At 40.8% G+C, this 24,472-nt stretch overlaps 2 protein-coding genes across 4 annotated transcripts; one reads left to right on the forward strand and one right to left on the reverse strand.

Annotated features, from left to right (window-relative positions):
• The first annotated feature begins 169 nt into the window (after window positions 1–169).
• zgc:152951 (uncharacterized protein LOC569013 homolog) lies at window positions 170–9,406 on the forward strand. Of its 3 annotated transcripts, none has more exons than XM_061691675.1 (11): window positions 170–589; window positions 2,132–2,371; window positions 2,459–2,585; window positions 3,747–3,899; window positions 4,041–4,229; window positions 5,387–5,460; window positions 6,452–6,649; window positions 6,750–6,887; window positions 7,690–7,779; window positions 7,903–8,046; window positions 8,166–9,406. In XM_061691675.1, the coding sequence occupies exons 2-11, from the start codon at window positions 2,132–2,134 to the stop codon at window positions 8,292–8,294; spliced, it is 1,482 nt and encodes a 493-aa protein (XP_061547659.1). In that variant the 5' UTR covers window positions 170–589; the 3' UTR covers window positions 8,295–9,406. The 3 variants fall into 3 exon arrangements, with proteins under 3 accessions (XP_061547659.1, XP_061547657.1, XP_061547658.1); XM_061691673.1 differs by having other exon boundaries at window positions 172–570; XM_061691674.1 differs by lacking the exon at window positions 170–589 and adding an exon at window positions 600–1,851.
• A 502-nt stretch (window positions 9,407–9,908) lies between these two features.
• Window positions 9,909–23,004, reverse strand: LOC133410460 (zinc finger protein 654-like). Its single transcript, XM_061691672.1, has 11 exons — window positions 22,869–23,004; window positions 21,576–21,721; window positions 20,100–20,181; window positions 19,878–20,013; window positions 19,577–19,779; window positions 19,231–19,367; window positions 17,733–17,874; window positions 17,036–17,320; window positions 14,090–15,178; window positions 12,830–13,563; window positions 9,909–11,708 (listed from the first exon to the last, which is right to left on the reverse strand). Exons 1-11 carry the CDS (start codon window positions 22,992–22,994, stop codon window positions 10,700–10,702), a joined length of 4,089 nt encoding a protein of 1,362 aa, XP_061547656.1. The 5' UTR covers window positions 22,995–23,004; the 3' UTR covers window positions 9,909–10,699.
• Window positions 23,005–24,472: the final 1,468 nt, after the last annotated feature.

Raw genomic sequence — 24,472 nt, forward strand, 5'->3', positions numbered from 1 at the left:
CACGCATGTTTTTGGGATGTGGGAGGAAGCCGGAGTTCCCCGAGAAAACCCACGCAGGCACGGGGAGAACATGAAAACTCCACACAGGTGGGGCCGGGGATTGAACCCCGGTCCTCAGAACTGCGAGGCAGACGCTCTAACCAGTCGTCCACCGTGCCTAATATATGATGTAATAAGTAAAGGTAATATTGATAGTAACTATCTTTTTCTTAAACTTCATCTTCACATCATTAGGTAGAGTATAATATTTAATATATCAACAAAGATAAAAGTAATATCTGCGGTTAACTATTTCTCGCTTTTCGGCGTGTTCGGATGTTGGTGTTTAGATTTACGGGTGCTATTGAACGCATCATTAAGATGAGTAAGCTAGCCGCAGTAGCTGTTTTCGGTTAATTGTGGACGTGTGTGTTGAGCAGTAAACGTTCGATTCGACATACAGTAATTCTGTTCGCTTTAACCTAAAAAACAAAACTTATGTCAATTTATTTGCTCAAGAGGACCAATACATTCGATTGTGTCAATTAATTATTCCTAATCGCCGCCGGAAAATTCGAACACGATTTACAGGTAATGGCAGTATTTCCAGGTATGTGACGTGTACTAACATGTAACAGCTTGATACTTTGCAAATAGTTGCGCACTTATGTATTACTTATGATTATGTTAGCTATTATCTCTAAGATAGTCGTGCACGTAAAAAAACCATCCAGCGAGTCTTAAAAGAATGTTGAACCCTAGACCTTGTATCTAAATGTTGGAAATTGCTTTTACTTCAGCTCTGCTGTTGTCATGAAAGAGAGTGTGTTGAATGAAATCATTGCACTTGCGTGTGTATACGCTAAAAAATAAGCACATCTTAATCCGAATAGAATAATGTCCTAAATCAATAAGAAACACCAATGTACTTGCTACAAATTCTGTGTACGTAGTTTCTCAATTCGTGCAGGTCGTTGTAATCTGCAAGGGTTGAATCGAGGCAAATTGACAAATTGATTTTATTTTTTTTTTTCCTTCTTGTTTTCCGAAAACGTTCAAAAAGGACTTAGGCAACTATTGTATGCTGTTAGGTTAACGATATGGAGTGCAGCCCGACACAATATTTGATTTGTCTAATGTTTACAGACAGTTTGTGGCTGTGTCTCCATTTCTGTCTGATAAAGTGTTGGCTAACATCACTGGGAGGTGGTCGTATTATTAAAATGCATATTATTCTCCCACACTAGAAGAAATAGAAGTCAGTGGAATGTATCAAGCAATTCTTCACTCAATTTATATAAGTCATATTACCTCGTTAAAATAATACAACAAATATTGTGTGTGATGCCCAATCGAAGACATTTTCAAGACCATACTAACTTTAAAAATTACGTAGGCACTTCCAAAAAGGGAATATCTTGTTGACGGTTCGAAATCTTGTTGACGGTTCTAAAAAAATTCCCTTGGGGTGCTCAAATGAAAACCAGATGAACAGGCAATGTTTCATTATGAATTATCTTATCTACCACATGTAAACAGAAGCAAAGCAATGCAAAACCTGTTAGAGCGTCTGCCTCACAGTTCTGAGGACCGGGGTTCAATCCCCGGCCCCGCCTGCGTGGCGTTTGCATCTTCTCCCCGTGCCTGCGTGGGTTCTTTCCGGGCACTCCGGTTTCCTCCCACATCCCAAAAACATGCATAGTAGGTTAATTGATAACTCTAAATTGCCCGTAGGTGTGAATGTGAGTGTGAATGGTTGTTTATATGCGCACTTGCAATTTCCTGGCGACCAGTTCAGAGTGTGTCCCGCCTCTCGCCCAGAGTCAGCTGGGATAGGCGCCAGGACACCCGCAACTCTAGTGAGGATATGCGGTATGGAAAACAAACAAACAAAAAAGCATCTGCTTATTTTTTTATGAACACTTCAGCCTTCTGCTTTACTGTATTTTAATGTTTGTCATTGTGGTAGTACTTGGAGAGCTGAGCATTTTTCAGGTGGCATTTAGTGTAAAAAGTTGTGGTATACAGTAGGCTCACCAGATTTTGGGCATTTGACTTTGGAAGTGCCATCGTACATCAATGTGGAAACAAAAAAAAAGAAAAGAAAATTAAAACAATGTTCTCTGCACTGTTGTTTCTGTTTTTGCTGTAGATGGAGGAGTTTATAAATAGTGACAAGGGACGGGTAACCATCTATTCCATCGAAGGCTGTCCACAGTGCCGGCAGGCTAAAGCTATTCTGGCTGGTTTGGGAGTTCCTGTATGTGACGTTGATCTCAATGAGCATCCAAAGCTACAGGCCCCTGTGAAGAAGCTGACAGGACGGATCGCAGTCCCTCAAATATTCTTCAACAACCTTTTTATTGGGGGCAATGAAAAACTGCAGAAAATGGTGAGGAGACAAAACGTTTGATAAAACAACACGTTTTGGCTTGTGAACTCGGCAGAATGGAGTTGTTGATCCGTGTCCCGTTTAAAGGCTCCAGAGGAGCTTCAAAAGTTGGTGAAGATGGTCAAGGAAGAACCTCTTACAGCCGACGCGCTACCGCTACCAGAGAGGAAACCGTCACAGGGTGCTGCTATGGACACTGATTGCGGTGAAAAACGTATGTGGCACAATGTATAGTTTTGAAATAAAGGAGTTGTGGAAGTTTTGGAATAAGGGGCATACATAACTAAAGGATGTTACATCAGGGATATGTACACATTTGACAAGAATACAATGCAGGTGGGACTTGTTCCTCTCAAAATGATTTGAACTATGTTTTTATGGCGCTTCTCGCCACACAGTGTTTACAGAGCTATCATTGCACACTTACAGTTGTTAGAATATGAGCCAAGTGGTTAGGAAACTTGCTGGCACATGTGCAACGTTTGGTCGTTTCGAAATTAAGTGTGTTAACAGTGTGTTAATCTCCTGTAAACTAAAGTTTCAAGGCTAGTCGAAAGTGCGCTCTACAGAAGGACATTGTACAGAGGTATTCGCAGGGGATAGGGACCGAGCCCGACATTGACGAGTGAATTTTGGTGAATAATCAATGCTCCCCTAAAATGTATTAAAATTGACTATATTATTAGTTTAAACCATAACCATAAATGCAACTGTGAAAGCATTCCAAATGCTTATCAATGTCTTCAAACATTACCGTACCTTTAAAAATACAGTACATAAACAACTTACAGCTAAAGATTCTGATAATGATGATGAATTAATGGAGCGGTGCAGTCTGCTATAAAGCAATTCACATTTGTTTTGCAATGTAACAAAAAATTATCAATAGGTGAGTTTTACTGTTAATAAAGGAGGATAGTGGCCATAACAACGAATATTTGGGCGTCCACTGTAGTTACAGTTATATGGTCTTTATAGAAGTGAAATCATAGCGCCAAATATCATAGTATTATAATATAGTTACAGTTGTCAGGGCAATGTGCTTCTTGACAATATTGTTTTTGGTTCAGTTCAAAAAAATAATACAGTACAGGACACTACTGTATACGGTATGTGGCGCCTCAAAACATTGTTTCCTGATAAGAACACCAGGGGTCGCAGTTTTTGCATTGCAACAAGTCGGTATACGTGCGAGGGTCAATTGCCAGGTGTGCGAGTGTGGTCGCTGACTGTATTTGTTCTGCGATTGTGCAGTTTTGCTCGGTGTGCAGCGAGCCTTACTATGTGAGCATAATGACATGGAAGTACAGTGTATGAATGTGAGAAATGACCTCAGTGTGGAAGTGTAAAGTTTCTATTGTTGTACTCTTGTCAGTTATTGTCTGTGAGAAAGATGGCTTGGCTGACCTGGTTGCGGAACTTAAAGATGCCAATTTGATTGGCACTCAGAGAATGGGGCTGTCTTTGTACAAGAAGAGCTTCTCGAAGGACCAACTACTTGCCTGGCTACAGAACGACAAGGGCATGGGTAAGCAAGGCTAAAGATCCGTAGTAAAACTGTCCCTCTTGTTTTTCTATATGTAATTCCAGTCTGAAGCTCATGTCCACAAAGGTGTGGTCAGTCCAGTTTGGTCATGTCGAGCCTTGACTGTAGCCCTATGTGTGCTAGACCAGGGTCAGGCCCTGGGTGTTGGCCAGGGATTGTTGCTGAAGAAGTACATGGTCATTGCCCGAGACCGTGGGGAGTCGGATAGCAGATTTGGAGCAGCCAGCAGGGACACGTTGTACAGGTTGATGGAGGACGACCCGCATTCAGCGCTGAACGCAGGACAGACGGCATCCTGCATCCCTGTCGAGGGTAGGTCGGGGTCCTGGACCGGCTGTGGCCTGTGTTCACGTGTACCTTTTATGCTCAAGCTGACTGTCCTTCAACCTTTTTCAAACTCTGTTTTGTCGCTGCTGATTGCTCACTTCATAAGTGTCTTTTGGATTGGCGTGTGTCACCTGGTAGCTTTGGTGGTAAGAACTAGATTTTGAACGATAAACTGTTTGGACGAAAGTCTTGGGACATACTGGTCATCACTCTTCATTGGTCACTCAGAAGTTGGGGTCAACCCAATCAACTAGCTGAAGAAATAGGAATATTACAGAAAGAAACAATCCAAATGATTTTTTTATATAGAAATGAGCTAGGACTCTGTCTTCTGAAAAGTATTTTCCCATGTGTTTATCTATATGAGTTTTATTTTTTTTAAATTGAACTACATTAGCCTACTGAAAAAAAGAAACATTTTCTACAATATTCAACTTTAGTTACATGGATCTCATGGGCTTTACTCACTTCTAGTAAAGAAAAAAAAACAGTGACATGAATTCAGAGATAAATTACATAATATTCAAGAGCACTCAATCTAACACCTGTGTTCTCTAGTTCACATTGTCTTCCGTAGGTTGAGCAATGTGAAATAATAATGTAAAAAAATGACTTGATCCTGTCTGAATCATCAAAAAAATAATCAACCAAAATGCCTCAGTTGATCTAAAATGATCGGCTATTCTGACAGTGATTGAAATACTGTTGGTTAAAGAATAAGGATATGTGCTAAAGTGAACTGCAAGTGACGCCTATATTTTACCACCATTCTGCTTTGGTTTGCAGTCTCGCTTTGTACAGTATCTTTTAATTAACGCTCCAAACTTATTTGAGTGTTGCTGATGAGTTTGTTTTGTTTTTAACTGACTTTCAAACTAATCTGTGCTGCACAACAATACTGTCTCTTGAGTGTCAGTGGGAAGTACTTTCCTCTTGCATTTCATTAATTTTATTATAATTATTATTATTTTTTTTAAATACTGCCTGTCATGTTAAGGATCACAGGCGAGCTGGTGCCAATCCCAGCTGCGTGAAAGACAGTGTCCACCCTGGACTGGTCCCAGTCAGTCACAGGGCATTGTTTGTTATCATGTCTTATTAATAAATGCATGTTTTTTGTTTTTTTTCTCTTCCTCTCTTAGCGGCTGAAATCTCCTTGCGTTTACGTGAGCTGATTCTCAAGTTGTTCTCGGAGCATCTCTCTGCTGACGGCAAGGTGATGCGTTGCTTTTGTTAACTCGCTGTTTTATCACCCAGTGGTCCTCGCTTTACGACAGTTTTATCCACTTAAATCGATCAAGCCATTTTACCATATTGCGCACAATATTTGCGCATTTCAGGTTTATAGTCCTTGATCATTGGCCGGAATAGGGAAACACCCCTACATTTATTATGCCAATGGCTTTCGCTGTCGGGGTTGCTGGAGCAACAAACTCCAAGTAAAATTACCCAGCCTGAATCTATGCGAGACACCATATTATAATTTCTTTGGAGCTTTATGTCTTTATTGACTTGAAAATGTACTTGAGTAACTAGCTTAAAATATCACTAAACCTAATATTTATTGTAATGTGTCATTTTGTAAATAAAACTGTCACTACATTATTGTATATTATAATAGCAATATAGTGTCAAGACATCGTATTGAATCAATTAAACATCAGAAATGAAATGAAAAAAAAAAGCTGTCACTATTTTGTCACTCGCAACTATTAAAAGTGAGGGTTTTCGAAAAGCTGATTCATGAGAGATTTAAAAATCGATCTATGTGTAATCACTAAAACATATTGTTTTATATCAAGAATATATGGGGCCAGTTCCAGTTCAGACAGGGCCACCACCACTTGGCTCACGGTGGGCCCACTAAACAAGGCTTAATGTCAGATCCTGAAACGAGCAGCAGGTGAAGGTGTCACTTTGTCCAAATACTATTGAAGAAAAGAAACATCTTTTACCCATTCCGATTTCCTTCACACTTTCATTAAACTGATGATGACACACACACACACACACACACACACACACGAGAGAGAGTCAAAGTGATGGCATTGTACCCTGCGAGCTATCTTCATAAAAATGGTTTCTGTTCTTGAATGGAAGTCTTTACTTCAATCACATCTTGTTTGTTTGATTTTTAAATCCACTGTGTGTGAAAGTGCTGAAAGGTAAAATCCTTTGTTCAAATACTGGTATTCTTTCTCGTTCAGTCGGTGGACTACAAAGGTATGTCAGCAAACCCCGTGTTTCGGCACTACTCTGAACTTGCCATTCAGCTGCAGAGGGTCAAGCTCCACTCGCTGTCCCGGGAGGAGACGCTGGCCTTCTTCATCAACATCTACAACGCCTTGGTCATCCACGGTTACCTCCGCATGGGGACTCCCACCAACAAGTGGCAGCGATACAGAGTAGGGCCTGAACCCTTTTAAACGCCTCATTGTTGCCTAGAATCCTCCAGAGCTCCGACCCTTTTGCATCTTTTTTTTTTTTTCTTCTTCACTTTTATAGTTCTTCAACTACGTCAGCTATCTGATTGGTGGGGAAGTCTTCACCTTACAGGATATTGAAAATGGGGTTCTGAGAGGGAACAGGAAAGGTCTGGCGCAGCTTCGAAGACCCTTCTCCAAAACAGACCCACGACTACAAGTATGCCGATAGAAATCTCAGAATATTTGATTTACTGACAACAGACGACAGTCGAAAGCAATCTGTTTTGTGACACTGCTAGATTTCAAGTTGTTAGAATTGTTGACTGTCATACAAGTGGACACCAAAGAAACTCACTGCATAATAAAACTAAAGTCTCAAAGTGTGGTACTGTACTTGTACCACTGGTGGTATGAGGGCTCCCTCTAGTGGTACACAAAATAATCACTGTCAAAGTACAGTTCAGTTGTATTTAACTTTTGAGTCAAAATTGTTAAGAGTAAAAAGGTGAAAAGTTTGAGATCCACTGATCTAGTTGATAATCTATTTATTACTATAGCGGGGTTGGCAAAGTATGGCCACATATTGCCCGCGACATTCTTTCACTTGGCCCGCCAAGTATTTTTTTTCAAAAACATGTTAATTAAAATTATTCATAAAAAAGATTTATCTCATCAAATTATTGTTTAATTGATTTATTGTAAATAATAAAAATATAATCTAAAAAGCACGGCACGGTGGATGACTGGTTCTGCCTCACAGTTCTGAGGACCCGTTCAGTTCAAATCCGCCCTCGCCTGTTTGGAGTTTGCACGTTCTTCCCGTACTTAAGTAGACACATGATTTGCTTTAGCGGACCACATAAAATGGTGTGGCAGGCTGGCTCTGGTGTGACAGCTGAGATTTGTTCACGGCTCGCGTGATGTCACACATTTTTCGACTGAATTTAACTTTGGAGGTTCCATTTGTCCTATAATAAATTGGCAGGGCTTTAGTTTCACTTCTTCCTTGATGCCCCTAGGTGGCGCTCAAAGATGTAGAACCGCTCATTCACTTTGCCTTGAACTGTGGTGCAAAAAGCTGCCCCCCCATCAAGACCTACACACCGCAGGTATGTTTCCGGTGCTTTTAACTCAACCACTTCAACCAAACAAGTCTGTTTAGAATAAAAAGTCAAGTAAACTTGCCTTAGCTTCTACACCCAAACTAAAAATCTTTGACGTAATTGGGGCAGGACATTGACTGCCAGCTCCGTACGGCAGCCGAGGCTTTCTTGGAGAATGACGACGCCTGCGTGGTAGATTCGGGGAAAAAAGAAGTCCGACTCAGTCAAATTTTCAAGTGGTACAAAGTCGACTTTGGAGGAACTGATGAGAAGGTAGATGACGACAATATCTAGTGCCCTGATCTCCCACCATTGATTTACACAATGGCCCCTTTAAATTAGCCGTGGAGGCTTCAAATTAAGTTCTTGGTGCTCCTCTGTCTTTCTTACAGCTGCTGAACTGGGTGCTGAAGCACATGAGCGACTCCCCCAAGAAGACCAGCTTGAAGGGGGTCCTTTCTGCAGGGAAGACCAAAGTCAGCTTCCTCCCGTACGACTGGAGCTCCAACAGCAGTCACTGAAAATAGGCTGACGTCCTCACATAGCTCTTTTATGTTCTGACGATGGGCTTCCTCTCTCTTCTTCCTCTCTTCTCTACCGTTTATGCAAAGCCCTTATCAACGGTGGGAGGGAACCATTTGCACTTTTCCGTCTAATTGTACTGCTTTTTCAGGTGTTACACACGCAACACACTGTTGTGCTGCAATATAATTCAGAGAACTTGCACATATTTTAATCCTAGACATATCATCTGCATGATATTTAATCATTTTAATGCAACATCAGAAACTCAGGAGTCTTGCATAACCTAAAATGGATCACTCTAATTAAACAAGCTCATTTTCAGAATTTTATAAGAGTGGAACATTTTAAGCCCCAAAAAAAGAATTTGTGTCAAATTAGCTGTAGTTTTAACACAAAGGTTAAATTAAGGTCTGATTTATAATTATTTTTTAAAAAGGTGGTGCTCTTTTGTAGGACTGAGCCACAGAAGCACAGAGAGGGGCTTTGCTGTGCATTCCCTCACCTTGATCTTCCAAAATGTGTTGTGAAATACATATCAGAACTTCCATTCACAGGATGTCTACTTTTATTCCTAAAACCTCTCTGTATGCACGCACACAAAAATACAAAACACCTAGTGTCCATATAAGGTGATGTGTCCCAGTTCGGTTGCACCTGAGCTTAAAAAAATGGCATTATAATAATTCTGTTGTCTTCTATATGGTAGCTCTCTGTTCATTATGTGACCCGTGTCCATTGCATCTTAAATCGTCATTTATAAATAAGCCTAATAAGTAGTTTCCAGTTATAGTTCTTAAATGATTGATGCATTACTTTAAGGCTAAAGTTCACTTTGTGTCGACCATATATATATATATATATATATATGTACATATTTCTTTGCTTAATGGTCATGATGAATCCTGTTTTACACCTCCAAACTGCACCAAAGCCATAGCAAAAGCAGCATGTTGAATCCAAAATGCATGTAGGAATTAATGCAGCCTGAAATCCTTGAATGCACTGCCTATGTTTCTGCCTTGTTCTTGGACTGTACATTTTGTAGAGCAGTTCTTATATTTCTTCCAATGCAGGGAGGGTCATTATTAAAGGACATTGTGTTCAGCCACTTCTTCTGCATAGAGATGTTTTCTACTCTCATTTACTCAAAGTGATCATTTATGATATGCAATTAATATACTTAAAGTAGGCAGGGCTGTTTATATTGAGAAACCTGTACATTTCCATCACCCCTGGTATCCATCCATCCATTTTCTGTACCGCTTAGCCTCTATAGCACAGGTGTCAAACTGCTGGCCCGGGTGCCGGATCCGGCCCGCCATGTCATTTTATGTGGCCCGTGAGAGTGTGCATTTTGTGTATATGAGTGTTAATTTGTGTATATGTAATTATATGAGGCAATCATATGGATTTGCAGCCAGACCGGCCCTCCGAGTGGAACCATAACTGCGATGTGGCCCGCGACTACAGTTTGACACCCCTGCTATATAGGGTCACGGCGTACTGATGATGCAAAAAAAAACAAAACAATTTTAAATAAATTTTTTAAAACTAAAACTTGATGAATGAAATATGCAATGCTTAAATAAAACATATACTGAATTGGCTCTAAATTTTCATGTTTAATTAAACAGATTTTAGTCACTTTATGTAACAAAAATAGTTTGGCATTAAACCATAATGTTTTTTTGTTTTTTGTTTTTTTTTACATTTGTACACATAAATAACCTAGCTCATACATAAAAAAAAATATATCCAACATAATGACCTTGAAGATTTGTACACAAACAACAAAGTGGCCCATTTAATTTTGCTTGTTGAGTGAGCGAGCTAACTCTTCTTTCCTACGTAGTGAAATACTGAGGAGGTCTGGGCAGATTTGGATCATTTCATATAGTTTTGTGATTGCTTGAGTAAATACCTCCATTAAATTTTCCATAAACTTAATCACTATGTGTCAGACCTTGAAATTAAATCCACGACATATTTGATATTACTCTCAAGCCTTTTTGATTGGCACACACTGCTCATGGGTGATGCATTTGGAAGACTGTCAGAGAAGAATGAATATTAGTACCCAAAACAGATGAATTTCTTTCAATCAATTTCTACAAGTTAGACTGACTTTTACGGACTAGCTAGCAAATGGCACAAGCGATCCAAGAGGATGTGGCTCCTTGGATATTTTGATGGTTCCGATGACGGACAAGCACTGAGAAACAGTCAGAGCCTTATTGACCCACATACTGTATCTGGTTGGTCATTGTCTAGACTGAATAAGACAAAAAAAAAAAAAGTATCAGTATGTTGCACTTCAGTTTCAGTCCTCCTCATATCATAACCAAAGTAAAAAGAAAATGTACATATTTTTGGTCAAACGAACAGGTTTCGATAAGGCGTGTTAAGTTTCGTCTTCAGAGTCAAAACCAAATAAAGCGGAGCAGGTGTTGAGAGCTTTGTGTTTCTGGAGTTCTTGTATGCTGCTGAAGGAGGAGAGACACTTATCGCACCTATGTCTAATCTTCTGTTCATGGTTACTTTTGCTCTTGTGTGTCTCGTTCCTTGCCCAATGATCCATCTGGCTGTGAGAACTACAGGGCTGACTTTGCGGGTGAGCGTCCTTGTCCATGTCTCTCCTCTTGCGCATGGACAGCTGAGACTCGTCCATGTAGGTGGAGGGCGGCAGCCTGGTGAAGTGCATTTTGTAGAAAGGCGCGTAGGAAGGATCTTGAGGGTTGAAGCTCTTGTGCTCGGCGATGAGCGGCTCCTCCAACTTCCGGACGACCTCGGACATTGTGGCAGCCTGCTCCAGGTCCTTGACGTTCAAGGGATCTGGAGGTGGCTTGACACAGGTAAACCTGAACTTCTTTTTCCGATGGGGTTTGTTAGTGCTTCGTTTCGACACTTTGCTTTGTTTCGCCTCCTCGAATCCGTTGACGGGCTTTTGGCTAAGCTCTGCCGCCTTCAAAGAATCCGCCCCGGTGTCCGACGCCTTCGCCTCACTGACTCTTTCGCTGAGATTTCCGACAGTAGATTTCTCAACTCTCAATCTATCCTGTTTCATTTGCTTGCTCTGGAGCCATATCTCCTCAAACTTCACCCTCTGCTTCCACGGAGCCTCGTCGCTTTGCCTTTGCTGCCGGTTGAGACCCAGCTCCAGCTCGTCCCTCTGAGGAGCCGGGACGTAGTGTCTCCACTCGTGGTCGAAGAGGCTTATTAAGTTGGAGAATTGCTTGTCGCAGTTGGCGAAAGCGCACACGGGACTGAAAGGGTCATGGGTGCTCATGTGCGCTTTCAGTTCCTGCAACGTCAAGAAGCGCTGGTCGCATTGCGCGTGGTAGCAGAAGTGTGGCAGGGAGGGGTCATGGCGCCTTATGTGCTCCTTGTAATACTGGACAAACTGGAGGTTGCTGTTGGAAAGGAAAGCAACAACAACAATACTGTAAGAGCACCAAAACACTCACTGGTACAAGATCAACAAGATGGACGAAATCAATTCAAACACATACCATTGAAATCATTAACAGGATGGGAAGTTTATTTCTTTCTTTTTGCATTGCCAAATAAATTAATGCACGGTCAGTGATTTACTAAAAGACTGTACAGCAGAAATGGCAAAATACTGACACTGTACTTAAGTAGAAGTGTACTGATGCTGTGTTCAAAAAACCAAAACCCAAAAAAACCTGGTAAAAGTAGCGGAACTGATTCAACCACAGTGGTGCCTTGATATACAAGTTTAATTTGTTACGAGACCATGCGCTTATCTCAACACATTTCCCCATTAAAATGAATGGAAATGCAATTAATCCATTCCAGTCCTTAAAAAAAATAGGGGTGGGGGGAATCTAATTAGAGGCTTGTAATTAATTACTCAAATAATCACATTTTAATCATATAACAATATTTGTGCTAAAAAGCAACATGGTTTAATTTAAATGGATTTTAGCGCATGACTAATCAAATAATTGACACAGACAGGAATATTATTAACTCTGGAAAAATGCATTGAATTGCATTTCAATACACAACAGTACAAAATCAAGAAAATATCCCTGGCCAAAATTAAAACAGACCTAAAGTCAAAGTGCCATTTTAGGACATTTTTTTTTTCAAAACAGTATTGCCTTTAAATGGTTTCTGCGTGGTAGTTGGAAAGTTGGCTCACATGTCAGAGAGCTGAAGTGCTTCAGTGGTATGAAAACTCCCTTTTGCACAATTTGTACAAAGCCTACTGTATTACAGTATTTTAATGTTGCCGATTATGGTGTCACTTGGAGAGCCAAGTATTCTTTTAGGTGGTACTTGGTGTAAAACGTTAGAGAACTGCTGATGTCATTTACGGTAGTGATGAAATTTCTTTTTCATTTCTTTTTATTTTTCCCTCCACAGAGGTTTGAAATTTCTGACTTTCCCGTTTTCTTTCCGGCGTTATTCCCAGTTATGTTTTCACTTAATAAGCAATTGGCACACTCAACATGTTCACCATGCATAACCTCTGCATTGATGAATGAAATAGTTCAATTCTTACCGAAAGCAGAAGGTGCATTTGTGCTTGGCCCAGATGAAGGTCTTATCCAGCACCTGGTCTTCGCTGAGGTGACATCTGACGGCATGCTTGGTAAAGTTGCTTCCGAGTTTCAGGAACACCCGATCGCAGGACAAGGAAGGGCACAGCAGAAACTTGTAGATCACGTTATAGCCGTTTTCTCCTGCCGGGTCCACTTCATCCTCCTTTGTGGTCACAGGAGCTTTGACGACGACCAGGCCGTCTTGAATGACGACCTGGTCGTCCTTAAAGTCTAACTGTGTTGTGGTGGTGTCTTTATTCAACCTCTTGGACTGGGCCTGCATCTTCCTGATGACAAAGCGGAGGTTTCGGATGATTCGATCTTCCCTACTAAGGCTGGAAACTTTGACTTTGCAATGTTTCCGAGGTTCCTCGTTTGAAGTCTTTTTTTCACTGTGAGCCTCAGCCTGCTTACTCCTCGTCCCGTTTGTGGTTCCAGCTCCTTCGGCATCAGAGTCTTTGTGGTTCTTGCACAGTTCCTCTATGTGATCCCAAATGTGCTTTTTGCCTACAATGAAGTGTTGGAAGCATTTCCCGCAGATTATACACCTGTTCTGCCTCTTGAAGTGGGCAATGGAATGCCTCAACACATTCAATCCTTTATAGTTTTTCTTACAGGAGCTACAGTAGTAACTCAGATGAGCATACTTTTGTCCTCGTTCAGACTTTTCCTTCCACGTCCTCACCACTTTCACCTAAAACAAAAGACACCTGATTAATATGATATATAGAGAATAGAAATCTTATTTAAGAGCTACTTGGGGGGAGGGCATGTATTGTATTTTGTGTAAATGTATTTTTAATCATTTGTTTATATTTTTTTGTGCCTTGCATCAAAATAAGTCTTTACATGAAAGCAGTCTTAAAGCAGATTTAAAGGAGCAATTTGTCAATTTTAAAATACAACCTAGTTAGACAAACCCAAATTAATGAAATGATGATTTTTCTTTCATGGTGAAAATTAGTTCCTATAGTGTATAGTTTTGGCTTTAAGTGACGAGGGCACAAGTTTATGAATTGACTTGGATGGTGACAGGTCATATCATTACATCTTTGAAGGCAGATGTGAGAAATGTTAGTGATTAGGATTGCATGTTGTCATCTTAAAAATATTTTGAATTAATAAAAAAGAAAAAAAAAAAGAAAAAGAAAATTAAACTGCTGACAAGATAAAACATGGGTCCAAACAAATTTGGGGATGGTAATAGTAAAAATACTAACCTTTCTGTTTGATTTTTTACTGTCGTCAAGGATTGGCGGCCCTTCCACAATGTCATTATCGAGTGCGTAGGATTCTGGAGGGTGCACTGTGTCACTGTCACTGTCACTGTTTATAGGCTTTAGATAGTAACTGTGCATAAGTTCTATTGGAGAGCTTTGTAATTCTTGGAGTGGTCCATCAAGCTCGGGGTCAGCTTCAACAGCTGGGCTAACAGTCTGAGGCTCAGCAAAAACAGCACAAATATGGGAACCTTCCGCCGGGGTTTGACCGCAATCCTTTATGTCCTCGGGTTGTTTCTTCATCTGTGCACTCTCACGGTCATTCTCCAGGTGAGGCATTTGCTGCTCTGTGCTTTCTGTTTCAGATTTCTCTACAAGCCCAGACTCATCCTTGGGGAGGGATATTTCATTATCAGGGTAAGAGAGCTCCCATCTCTGGGCAGGCTTCCTGCCCCGCTTTTTCCCTTTCACTACGACCACCTTCTCTTGGATGGTTTGAGGCGCCTCCAGCCTGGGAAGACCTTGCAACCATCTCTTCTTCTTGCCTTTCCTTTTAAAAATTTGGCTCTTCACACATCGGGACAAATATTCTCTCTTTCGATTGACGGGGAGTTTGACAGAAGTACAATTTTCCCTCTTAGTGAGATTGTGTCTTAGTGAATATACAGATTTGCTACACAAAGACGTGGGTTTGAGATTGTACATGAACTCTGGATCATCACCTTGGTCCATGTCCTCATCAGACAAAAGGTGGACTTTCCTTTGCAGTCTCCTGCGCCAGTTTCTCTTCTTCACAGGAGCATTACTTGACAAGCTTACCGTCTGGCTATCAGAAGTATGTTCCAGTATAGGGGGCTGTTTCTCAGATTCAGGCCCAGCGCACTTGCTGGGCAAGTCTTGAGCGTAAGAATCATTTACGCAGACATTTGCCAGCTCCTCATCACAGCAGCTGTCCTCCTCCTCTTCTCCCGTCATATCATCGATAAGAACGTCCTTCATTACGCTGTCATTTATCAACTCCAAGCAGCGGTTCCTGAGCGCCAGGATGCTCCAGAACTCTGGGTCAAAAGACAGACGTTCTTTCAGCATCTGAAATTTGAAGAGATGCAACATATTTACAAATATAACATGATTCCAACTATGGCTGCAACGCGTTCCAAAAAACCTGGGACAGGTGGCAAAAAAGACTGAGAAAGTTGAGGAATGCTCATCAAAAACCTGTTTGGAACATCCCACAGGTGAACAGGCTAATTGGGTACAGGTGGCTGCCATGATTGGGTATAAAAGGAGCTTCCCTTAATTGCTCAGTCATTCACAAGCAAAGATGGGGCGAGGTTCACCTCTTTGTGAACAAGTGCGTGAGAAAATAGTCGAACAGTTTAAGGACAATGTTCCTCAACGTACAATTGCAAGGAATTGAGGGATTTCATCATCTACGGTCCATATCATCATCAAAAGGTTCATAGAATCTGGAGAAATCACTGCATGTAAGCGGCAAGGCCGAAAACAAACATTGAATGCCTATGAGCTTCGATCCCTCAGGCGGCACTGCATCAAAAACCGACATCAATGTGAAAAGGATATCACCACATGGACTCAGGAACACTTCAGAAAACCAATGTCAGTAAATACAGTTCGGCGCTACATCCGTAAGTGCAACTTGAAACTCTACTATGCAAAGCAAAAGCCATTCATCAACAGCACACAGAAACGCCGCTGGCTTCTCTGGGCCCGAGCTCAACTAAGACGGACTGATGAAAAGTGGAAAAGTGTTCTGTGGTCCGACGAGTCCACATTTAAAATTGTTTTTGGAAATTTTAGACGTCATGTCATCCGGGCTAAAGAGGAAAAGAACCATCTGGACTGTTATGGACGCAAAGTTCAAACGCCAGCATCTGTGATGGTATGGGGCCGTGTTAGTGCCAATGGCATGGGTAACTGTGAAGGCACCATTAATGCTGAAAGGTACATACAGGTTTTGGAGAAACATATCCTGCCATCCAAGCCACGTCTTTTTCATGGACGCCCCTGCTTATTTCAGCAAGACAATACCAAACCACATTCTGCACGTGTAACAACAGTTTGGCTTCGTAGTAAAAGAGACTAGACTGGCCTGCCTGCTGTCCAGACCTGTCTCCCATTGAAAATGTGTGGCGCATTACGTGGCGTAAAATACGATAACGGAGACCCCGGACTGTTGTACAGCTGAAGCTGTACATCAAGCAAGAATGGGAACGAATTCCACCTTCAAAGCTTCAACAATTATTGTCCTCAGTTCCCAAATGTTTATTGAATGTTGTTAAAAGAAAAGGTAATGTAACACAGTGGTAAACATGACCCTGTCCCAGCTTTTGTGGAACGTGTTGCAGCCATAAAATTCTAAGTTAATGATTATTTGCTAAAAACAATAAAGTTTATCAGTTTCAACATTAAATATCGTCTTTGTAGTATATTCAATTAAATATAGGTTGAACATGATTTGCAAATCATTGTATTCTGTTTTTATTTAAGTTTAACACATCGTCCCAACTTCATTGGAATTGGGGTTGTATATACAAATATACAACGCGTCCCAAAAATATTGTGAGTATTCTAATTCATCCAAATCATTGTATTTTCAGGGCAGTGAATCGATCGCAACAGGACTGTCCAGGTTCTCTTAGAAGATGTTCACATCCAAGAGGGTAAAAATATATATATTCAGTGCATTGCAATTCTTCCCCCCCGACGTTAGGATAGAGCGGAGGGAGGCCTCTGCCAGTCAACTACAGTAATACGGGTGGAATCGCCCAGGTTAGTAATTCCATTTAGTTGTAACAATGCTCATGAAGGCACCTAAAATCAGGTTTGTTATTCGTTAGAGGCTAAATTATTGCGTCTCTTTTCGAGGGAAGATATGTCATTTTCTTTGGGACACGGTGTATTCCTTCTTTCTCCTCATCCCACCTGCAGAATTTTGAAGCGGACGTTGGTTGGGACAAAGCTGTGGTGAGGATGAGTCTCCTGGTCAGGATGTTTGTACAGATGGTGCACCATTCGGTAAGCTTCCAGGCTTCGCTCCAGGCAGAACACGAGCAGGGCGCATGCTCGACAGATCTCCAGGTCTCCCGGCAGGAGGAAGGTAATGGTCTTGGAGACCAGAGACTGAGCGACACTGTCAGCTTGCACGTCACACAGCTGCAAGGCCGTGGCACAAAGCTCCACGCAGACGTGCACTCCGTCGCCCCCCAGCTGTCCCAACAAACCCCAAGAAGACAAATTGTGCGTTAAAAAAAAGTTAATTTGAAATCAGAAGCCATGGAAAACTGCATAAAGCAAATATTTAAGTATACAACATTGAATTAATGTTAATGTTAAGAAGGGATTTGGTGGGAAACATTTTTTACGATATCTGTTTAAAAGGGAGGAAAAATTACAATTTTCAGTACAGATTTTCTGCCAAAACATAAGGAACAAATCCATTATAAAATTATGTTGCGACCAGATCTGGCCCCAGGGCCTTGAATTTGACACCTGTGCTTTAAGCGATACAAGTGGTGCAGTTTTACAGTTGAATTTGGATTCCCACATTGAGAGCACTCCCAAAATAATGAAGTATGTTTGGAGCGGCCAGTATCTCAGCGAAAAATGATCTCAGTCGCACCTCGTTGGTGACAAGTTTGATGAAGGGAAAGATGGCGCGGACATTCTTTGCAGAGGAAGCCAACTGCATGCACTCAGTCAGGAAGTCCTGTGTCGACGGGTGGGCTCGAAGATGCAACCTGCTCCAGATGAACACTAGGTCCCTGAGAGAAAGCAGTAGAGGACCACTTTGATTCAAAAGCATAGCTGTTTTAATATCATAATTTATGAACTAATCAACTATAAACCCCAATACTGAAAAAAGTCAAAAGATGTATTTATGCATGAAAATCAAATGTGTACTAGTGACGTAAAAATGAATAACTTCAATTACAGTGGACGTCAGACCCCCTTGAAGACGTACAATTTGTAATCCAACCAGTGTGAGCATCTTGTGGATTAAGTCTGCTTGACTTGTTCTTCCCATTTTTTTTGTAATGCCAGCACAAAGGGAACACATGAAGACAGAGGAAAAGTATGTTGAAGAAAACAGTCCACGTCTCTGTCCTGGCTGTCTACAGTAGTACAGTATGAGCAATAATACTTGATCAATTTCATATATACAGTGCCGAATGAATATCAGTTTCCTAGGACATGCCAACGGAGCAAACACAAAGTGCATGATGTCTTCTTTCACTGGCTTCCAACTGCGGCTTATTACATTCAGCAATAACTATAAAAGAACATCAGGTATAACAAAGTCAAGGTTTTGGACTGTATGGGCTGATCTTGAAAAGGCAATACGAGCAAGGTGGCCTACAAAATTGGCTTGTTGAAGGATTTCCAAAACGTTTGACCCAAGTCATACAGTTTAAAGGCAATGGAACCAAATACTAATTAAATGTATGTAAACTTCTGATTTTGAAGAAATATTATAATAAATAATAAATATTGTAGCGGCACGGTGGACGACTGGTTAGAGCGTCAGCCTCACAGTTCTGAGGACCTGGGTTCAATCCCCGGCCCCGACTGTGTGGAGTTTGCATGTTCTCCCCGTGCCTGCGTGGGTTTTCTCCGGGCACTCCGGTTTCCTCCCACATCCCAAAAACATGCATAAATTGGAGACTCTAAATTGCCCGTAGGTGTGACTGTGAGTGCGAATGGTTGTCTGTTTGTATGTGCCCTGCGATTGGCTGGCAACCAGTTCAGGATGTACCCCGCCTCCTGCCCGATGACAGCTGGGATAGGCTCCAGCACGCCCGTGACCCTAGTGAGGATAAGCGGCTCAGAAAATGGATGGATGGATAATAAATATTGTCTAAAAACATCCTTCTCTCATTATTCTGGCATTGAGCAAATAGAAATAGTTTTGGTAATCCTATTTGTCCTAAAACAGAAAAGGTTTAGTCTGATTTCATCAGTGAGAAAAAAAAAAGAAGCTAATATGTCTTTTAATATAGAGCGTGTACACATCTGGTTTCAACTGTATATTTATATGGTAAATGGTTGCCTCCATTGCAGACAAATAAAAAATAAATAAAACATTTTTAAAAAAAAAGCTCTGCATTTCTAAATCTTACCATATGTAGTACATGTCACCCTTGTGTAACTGCTGGGTAAGGAAGGCTTTGCACAGCGACAAAAGGAGCTCATCTTTTTCGACTCGCTCTGTGTTACAGATGATCTCCACCGCATCCCGGCCATCTAGCTCTTCCATCTGAAGAGGAACATTATTTTAACCTCATCATCCTAACAATTCACAATGCATTACGATTATTTGAAATTATTTACTTTACATATACTGTAGTAGAAATTCAAAATGACTCCCATGTACATATTATTTTAGGTTGGCTGCCTTTTAGTTTTAAATGTTTACTTTTTAATCACACAACTAACAACTTGACATGCAAATCCGGTACTCAGTACCTGCTTGTGTAGGTGTTCATGCAGCGAGGCCTTGTAGAGACAGGTTAAGTAAGCTTGATGGAAGTACAAATGTTTTCCAGGCTTGTGCTTCTCCAGGCAGACTTTAGCCAGGGCCATAGCTTCATGTATTCTCTCACATGCTTGCAGATAGCGAATCCGCAGTTCCAAGAAAACAGGGAGCTCTGAGCTTAGGTAATCGTCAACTGTGCACAGAAGAAAAAAAAAAACAGTAGGATATACACTATTGCTATTAACAACATTTTTGTTTTGTGTTTGGTAACAAAAAGTAATCAAATTTTACCCTCTTTGGAAGGCAAATCTGTCCGTTTTAGGATTGCTTGCAACACCCGATTCTCCCATGGACCACCAGCTTTTATGATCAGCTTTGCATGCTGAAGATATACATTCCTGTGCCTTAAAAGCTCAGCATGACATGCCTACAAAGACAAAAATGTACAATGATGAACAGTTACAACAAAATGTTGATCTACTACTAACGGGTAAGAGAGGCAAGATTTGTAACCTGATAGGAGTCTAGGATGTCTTTTAAAGGCTTTTCCCCAAATTCCTCTATGCTGAAAAACAGCAGAAGCTCAAAGATACTCCTGGAAGACAAGACAGTTCCATTAGAGACGTGAGCTAAAGCAGTGGAAGAGCAATGTTGCATGGTTTTATTAGAAGCACAGAGAACCCCCACCTATTCGAAAACTCACCTACTAGTGCCCCCCCCCCCCCCCCCCCCCCCCCCCCCCCCCCTCGGGACAACAACTATTTTCACCCATCTGCGTACCTTTGTGCTTGTTCTGTAATGAGCCAAGATGCCGCCAAAAAGCAAAACGTGCAGATCACTATTGGCAGTGGCGGAAGTTAACAGGTGATGGCTAGCTCAAAGTCAGGTACAGTAAAGGGTGCCACACATCGAGCGACAGGGCCTAATTCGTCGCGGAGTGTGCGTGGTTTGAGAACGGTTTTCATGAGTGGCCGATCAGTTGGCCACTGTTTTGCCGCGATTCAAATTTTGATTCGCGGCACACACTGTCACAATGTCACAACTCAAAGCCAATAAAAATGCACGAGTTTTCACTCACGCTAAAACTACATTTCCAGGTTTCTATACAAGCGAGACACAGAACAGCCACCTTGCCGCCCCAATATATGCCAAATAATTGGCATATATAAAGCATCAAATACTGTGTTTTACATCAAAACTTAACTATATTCATAATGTATAATGTGCTTGTGGATGGCAAAGCAAAGCTTGTGACAAAAATGTACACGAACTATCTCGCTGGGTTCGTTCAAATGAATGGAGTCAGCAAGACTCCTTTAAAATATCCACACTTATGCTTTTATTCTCACTCGCGGCCTTTATCTTTAGCGACCCGCCTCTTCCTTAACTATTATTCTATCTTTTTATGGTTTAAGAAATGTAAAAGTACAATATACTGTCTATACAGCATCAAACGCCTATATAAGCCTGGTATTGAGGGTGTCCATATATCCAATCGCTCAGTGTGTGAGGTCTTTTCAGCAACTCTCATTTTTATGCGATGGTCCGGTCCAGTTGGGTTCGACTGCATCGCTCAGTCTGCAGCAGGCTTAAGTGCCCAACTAAAGCTAGAGCGTTTGTGATACACTGCATGTATTTAAAAAAAATAGAATATCTATGCATTACCGAGTCAAAAATGTAACATAAAAGCTAAATGTAGTTATTGATATTTTTATGGGTTGTGAAGCTGCAACATCATGCCAACATCTGGTGCCTCTATTCGAAATCAAATCTCCTGTAAGCTCTTTTATTTTTAAAAGGTAATGTTGGAAGATGAGATTGAAATAAGGATAATAGTTTGTGGTATATTGAGGGTTTAAACTCAAGGGTTAATACTGGCAAGTCTAAAAGAATTCTAGGGGGCTATTGATTACTCACAGAATTTTGCTATTTGCGTCAGGTCTTGGTCCCTAAGCAGGGTTCACTGTATAAGTAGAAGAGAGCACTCACGAGGCCAGACGGCTGAGAATATTGTTGACGTGCTGACAGTCATCGGGGAATTTGGCCGTGGCTTTTGTGAAACCACGCAGTGCTGTCCGCAGCACCTTCAGTTGAGGAAGAGGAACCTGCCATTGGCCTGTGTAGGCTTCAACCAACTGTACATCGGGAACATGAGAATATCCACAAACATTAATAATAGAAATATTGCAATACTCCCTCTCACGACGAGCTCCATTTTCCAACAACCAGCACAAGAAATTGTCCCATTCTACTCTGTTAAAGATTAATCCTGTATTGTCAGAGCAGTACATGTATTGTTCAGCCTTAAAAAAATAGCTTCAACAGGTGAACACGTGTTAAAGTCAAAGATGAAATTGCTAAAATAGAGCAGTGATTCCCACCCACGGTTCCATGGCAGATTGGCGTGCTTGAGTTTCACTTAATTGGTCTGAAAATTATCCATTTACTACAAATAAAAACGTTTTTTTTCCCACCTATGCCAATGACATATAGTAGTACAGACAGAATAATTAAATGTTTTACGAGTAGATGGTAGGAGGTACAATCAAATCTGTGCATCCACCTATTGCCATTCATACTACAGAACACTAGCTTTGTACTCAATTTACCAGGCCCAGATTTCAAAATAAGCAAATACATTAAGAAAACTAAGCTGGAATCATTATTACTTTAGAATATATATTGTATACTCTTTGTGACATTGTTGTTTGGTGGTGTGCCGTGAGATTTTTTTTCAATGTAAACTATGTGCCTTGGCTCAATTTTGGTTGGGAAACACTGAGATAGTCAATTTTGGTTGGGAAACACTGAGATAGTCAATTTTGGTATCTGTCACCTTTTCAAGTGTGTACATATGTATGCATGCAAATATTTTTTTATAAACGGAGTCCAATATTTTAACCAAAAATGGTAATGGCGACTAAATAGAGCTTCATACAACAATAATACAATTCCCAGAATTAAAGTGACACTGCTCTCTGCAAGGCAACATTGGCTCCATGACGTTTGTTAACCACTCGTTAGCATCAAGCTATCACTGTAAACAACCAGCCCGTGAACCGCACGATAACGTTACTTTTTTGGGGATTAACTTAACCAAACGTTTATCTTTAGTCTGTGTTCATTTAATATCTCAGCTTCATTTCTAGTGCCTATATGACAGATTTAGCATCAACTGTAGCTAACCAGAAGGCTAACGTCAGACAGGAAAGCTAGTGATGTTTGACCAGCGTCAACACAACGATACGCGAAGAATATCGAACGTAAATAGTTCCAACGTACCTCACAAAACGCAGCGCAGTAGTCTTTGCTTTTTAGGGCGGACACATCGCTGCAATAACGACTGCACAATGAGTCTAGAGCTAATTCTAGCCCGTCCGTTTCTATATCACTTTCGCTGTCCGCCATACTGGCTACCGCATCCGGCGCATACTCCGAGTTGCCAGGTCGCACACATGACAGCCTCCAATCTGCAAACGCTCATACCTGGCATCCCAACAATTACAATCAATGTCGTGACTAACAAACAAAGACATCTGTGGCACTGACATCTTCATTAAAATACTTAAATTAAGCACAGCTACTTTATGACGCGCGTGTATAAGTAGCACACGCAACATAAAGTAGTCGTTGTTCATCACACGACTTTTAAAAAGTCTCGAAGCAAAATTTTAGCTCGTTGCTGGGCCGTTTGTCGACATCGGTAGAAGGTGACATCTTCACTTCCGGTCAACACAAACACGCATCATGCAAAAGTGTTCACACTAAAAGCCGTGTTGGCAGAAAAATACAAACTTTTGATAACTACACAACCTCAGGTTATCACACATTTTCACGACAGAAGTTAGTTTTCATTCAGATGGCGTCCCAGTATGTGTTACCTGAGGTAAATTGATTTTTGATTTTGACACTACAAAATAAGCCCTTTTTTTTATTTTTAAAGGATATGCTCACACAAGCCTGTTTTAAATTTTAACATGAAAGTCTTGTGGCGGGTTATCCATTAGTTTGGTAAAAAAAATTACCAAATTCTTGACCTTGGGGTTAAGATGCCATCCACCCGTATGGAAGAGAACCCCCATGATTTTGAATACCTAGCCTTGCTAATGTTATTTTTCATCTAACATATACTAGTTCAGCAACAGTAAGAAATGTATTACATATATATTATAAATGTATTTATTATCAGATTAAATTGCTGTAGTGATAGCTAGCTAGCTACCTATCCAGAAGAAATGAACAGTTAAATATGAGTGTCACAGCAAAGGGTATGAATACGTATGACTGTGTGATATTTCAGTTTTTCTTTTTTAACAAATCAGCAAAGATTTCAACAATTACTTTTTTTTTCTGTCAATATGCGGTGCTGTGTGTACATTGAGGAGGAAAACATTTACTTAAATGACTTTAACAAATGGGTGCAATATAACAAAGAGTGAAACATTTAAGGGTGTGTGAAAACTTTCCGTACCCACTGTACATAAAGAAAGTTACAAAAAAATCTGTCAATTGGACTGCATTATTTCAATCAGCCACAAGGGTGAGGAATAATATCACAAATGGGCACCACAGGTGCACACTAATAAGAGCCAGTGTAAGAGTTGTGTAGTATTTAAATTGTATATTATACAAATATATTGCATTTGTTGTGCTTTACAGTGACATAACTACATTATACATTACTGCATTTTAATGAGAGGTGGTTAATGAGGTGTATAATCATATGTTGGCCATATTATTAAACTTATATGGGTGCAGCAAAATATTGTAATTATCAATATATATTACACGGTGCACTTATATTCCATACAAACCAAAAACATCCTGTTAAATTAAAATCTCTATGAGTGCAGCACAGTGAAGCTAGTGGTTAGCATGCGTGCCTC

This window comes from Phycodurus eques, chromosome 12 (genome assembly GCF_024500275.1).
Source record: "Phycodurus eques isolate BA_2022a chromosome 12, UOR_Pequ_1.1, whole genome shotgun sequence".
Lineage (NCBI taxonomy): Eukaryota > Metazoa > Chordata > Actinopteri > Syngnathiformes > Syngnathidae > Phycodurus > Phycodurus eques.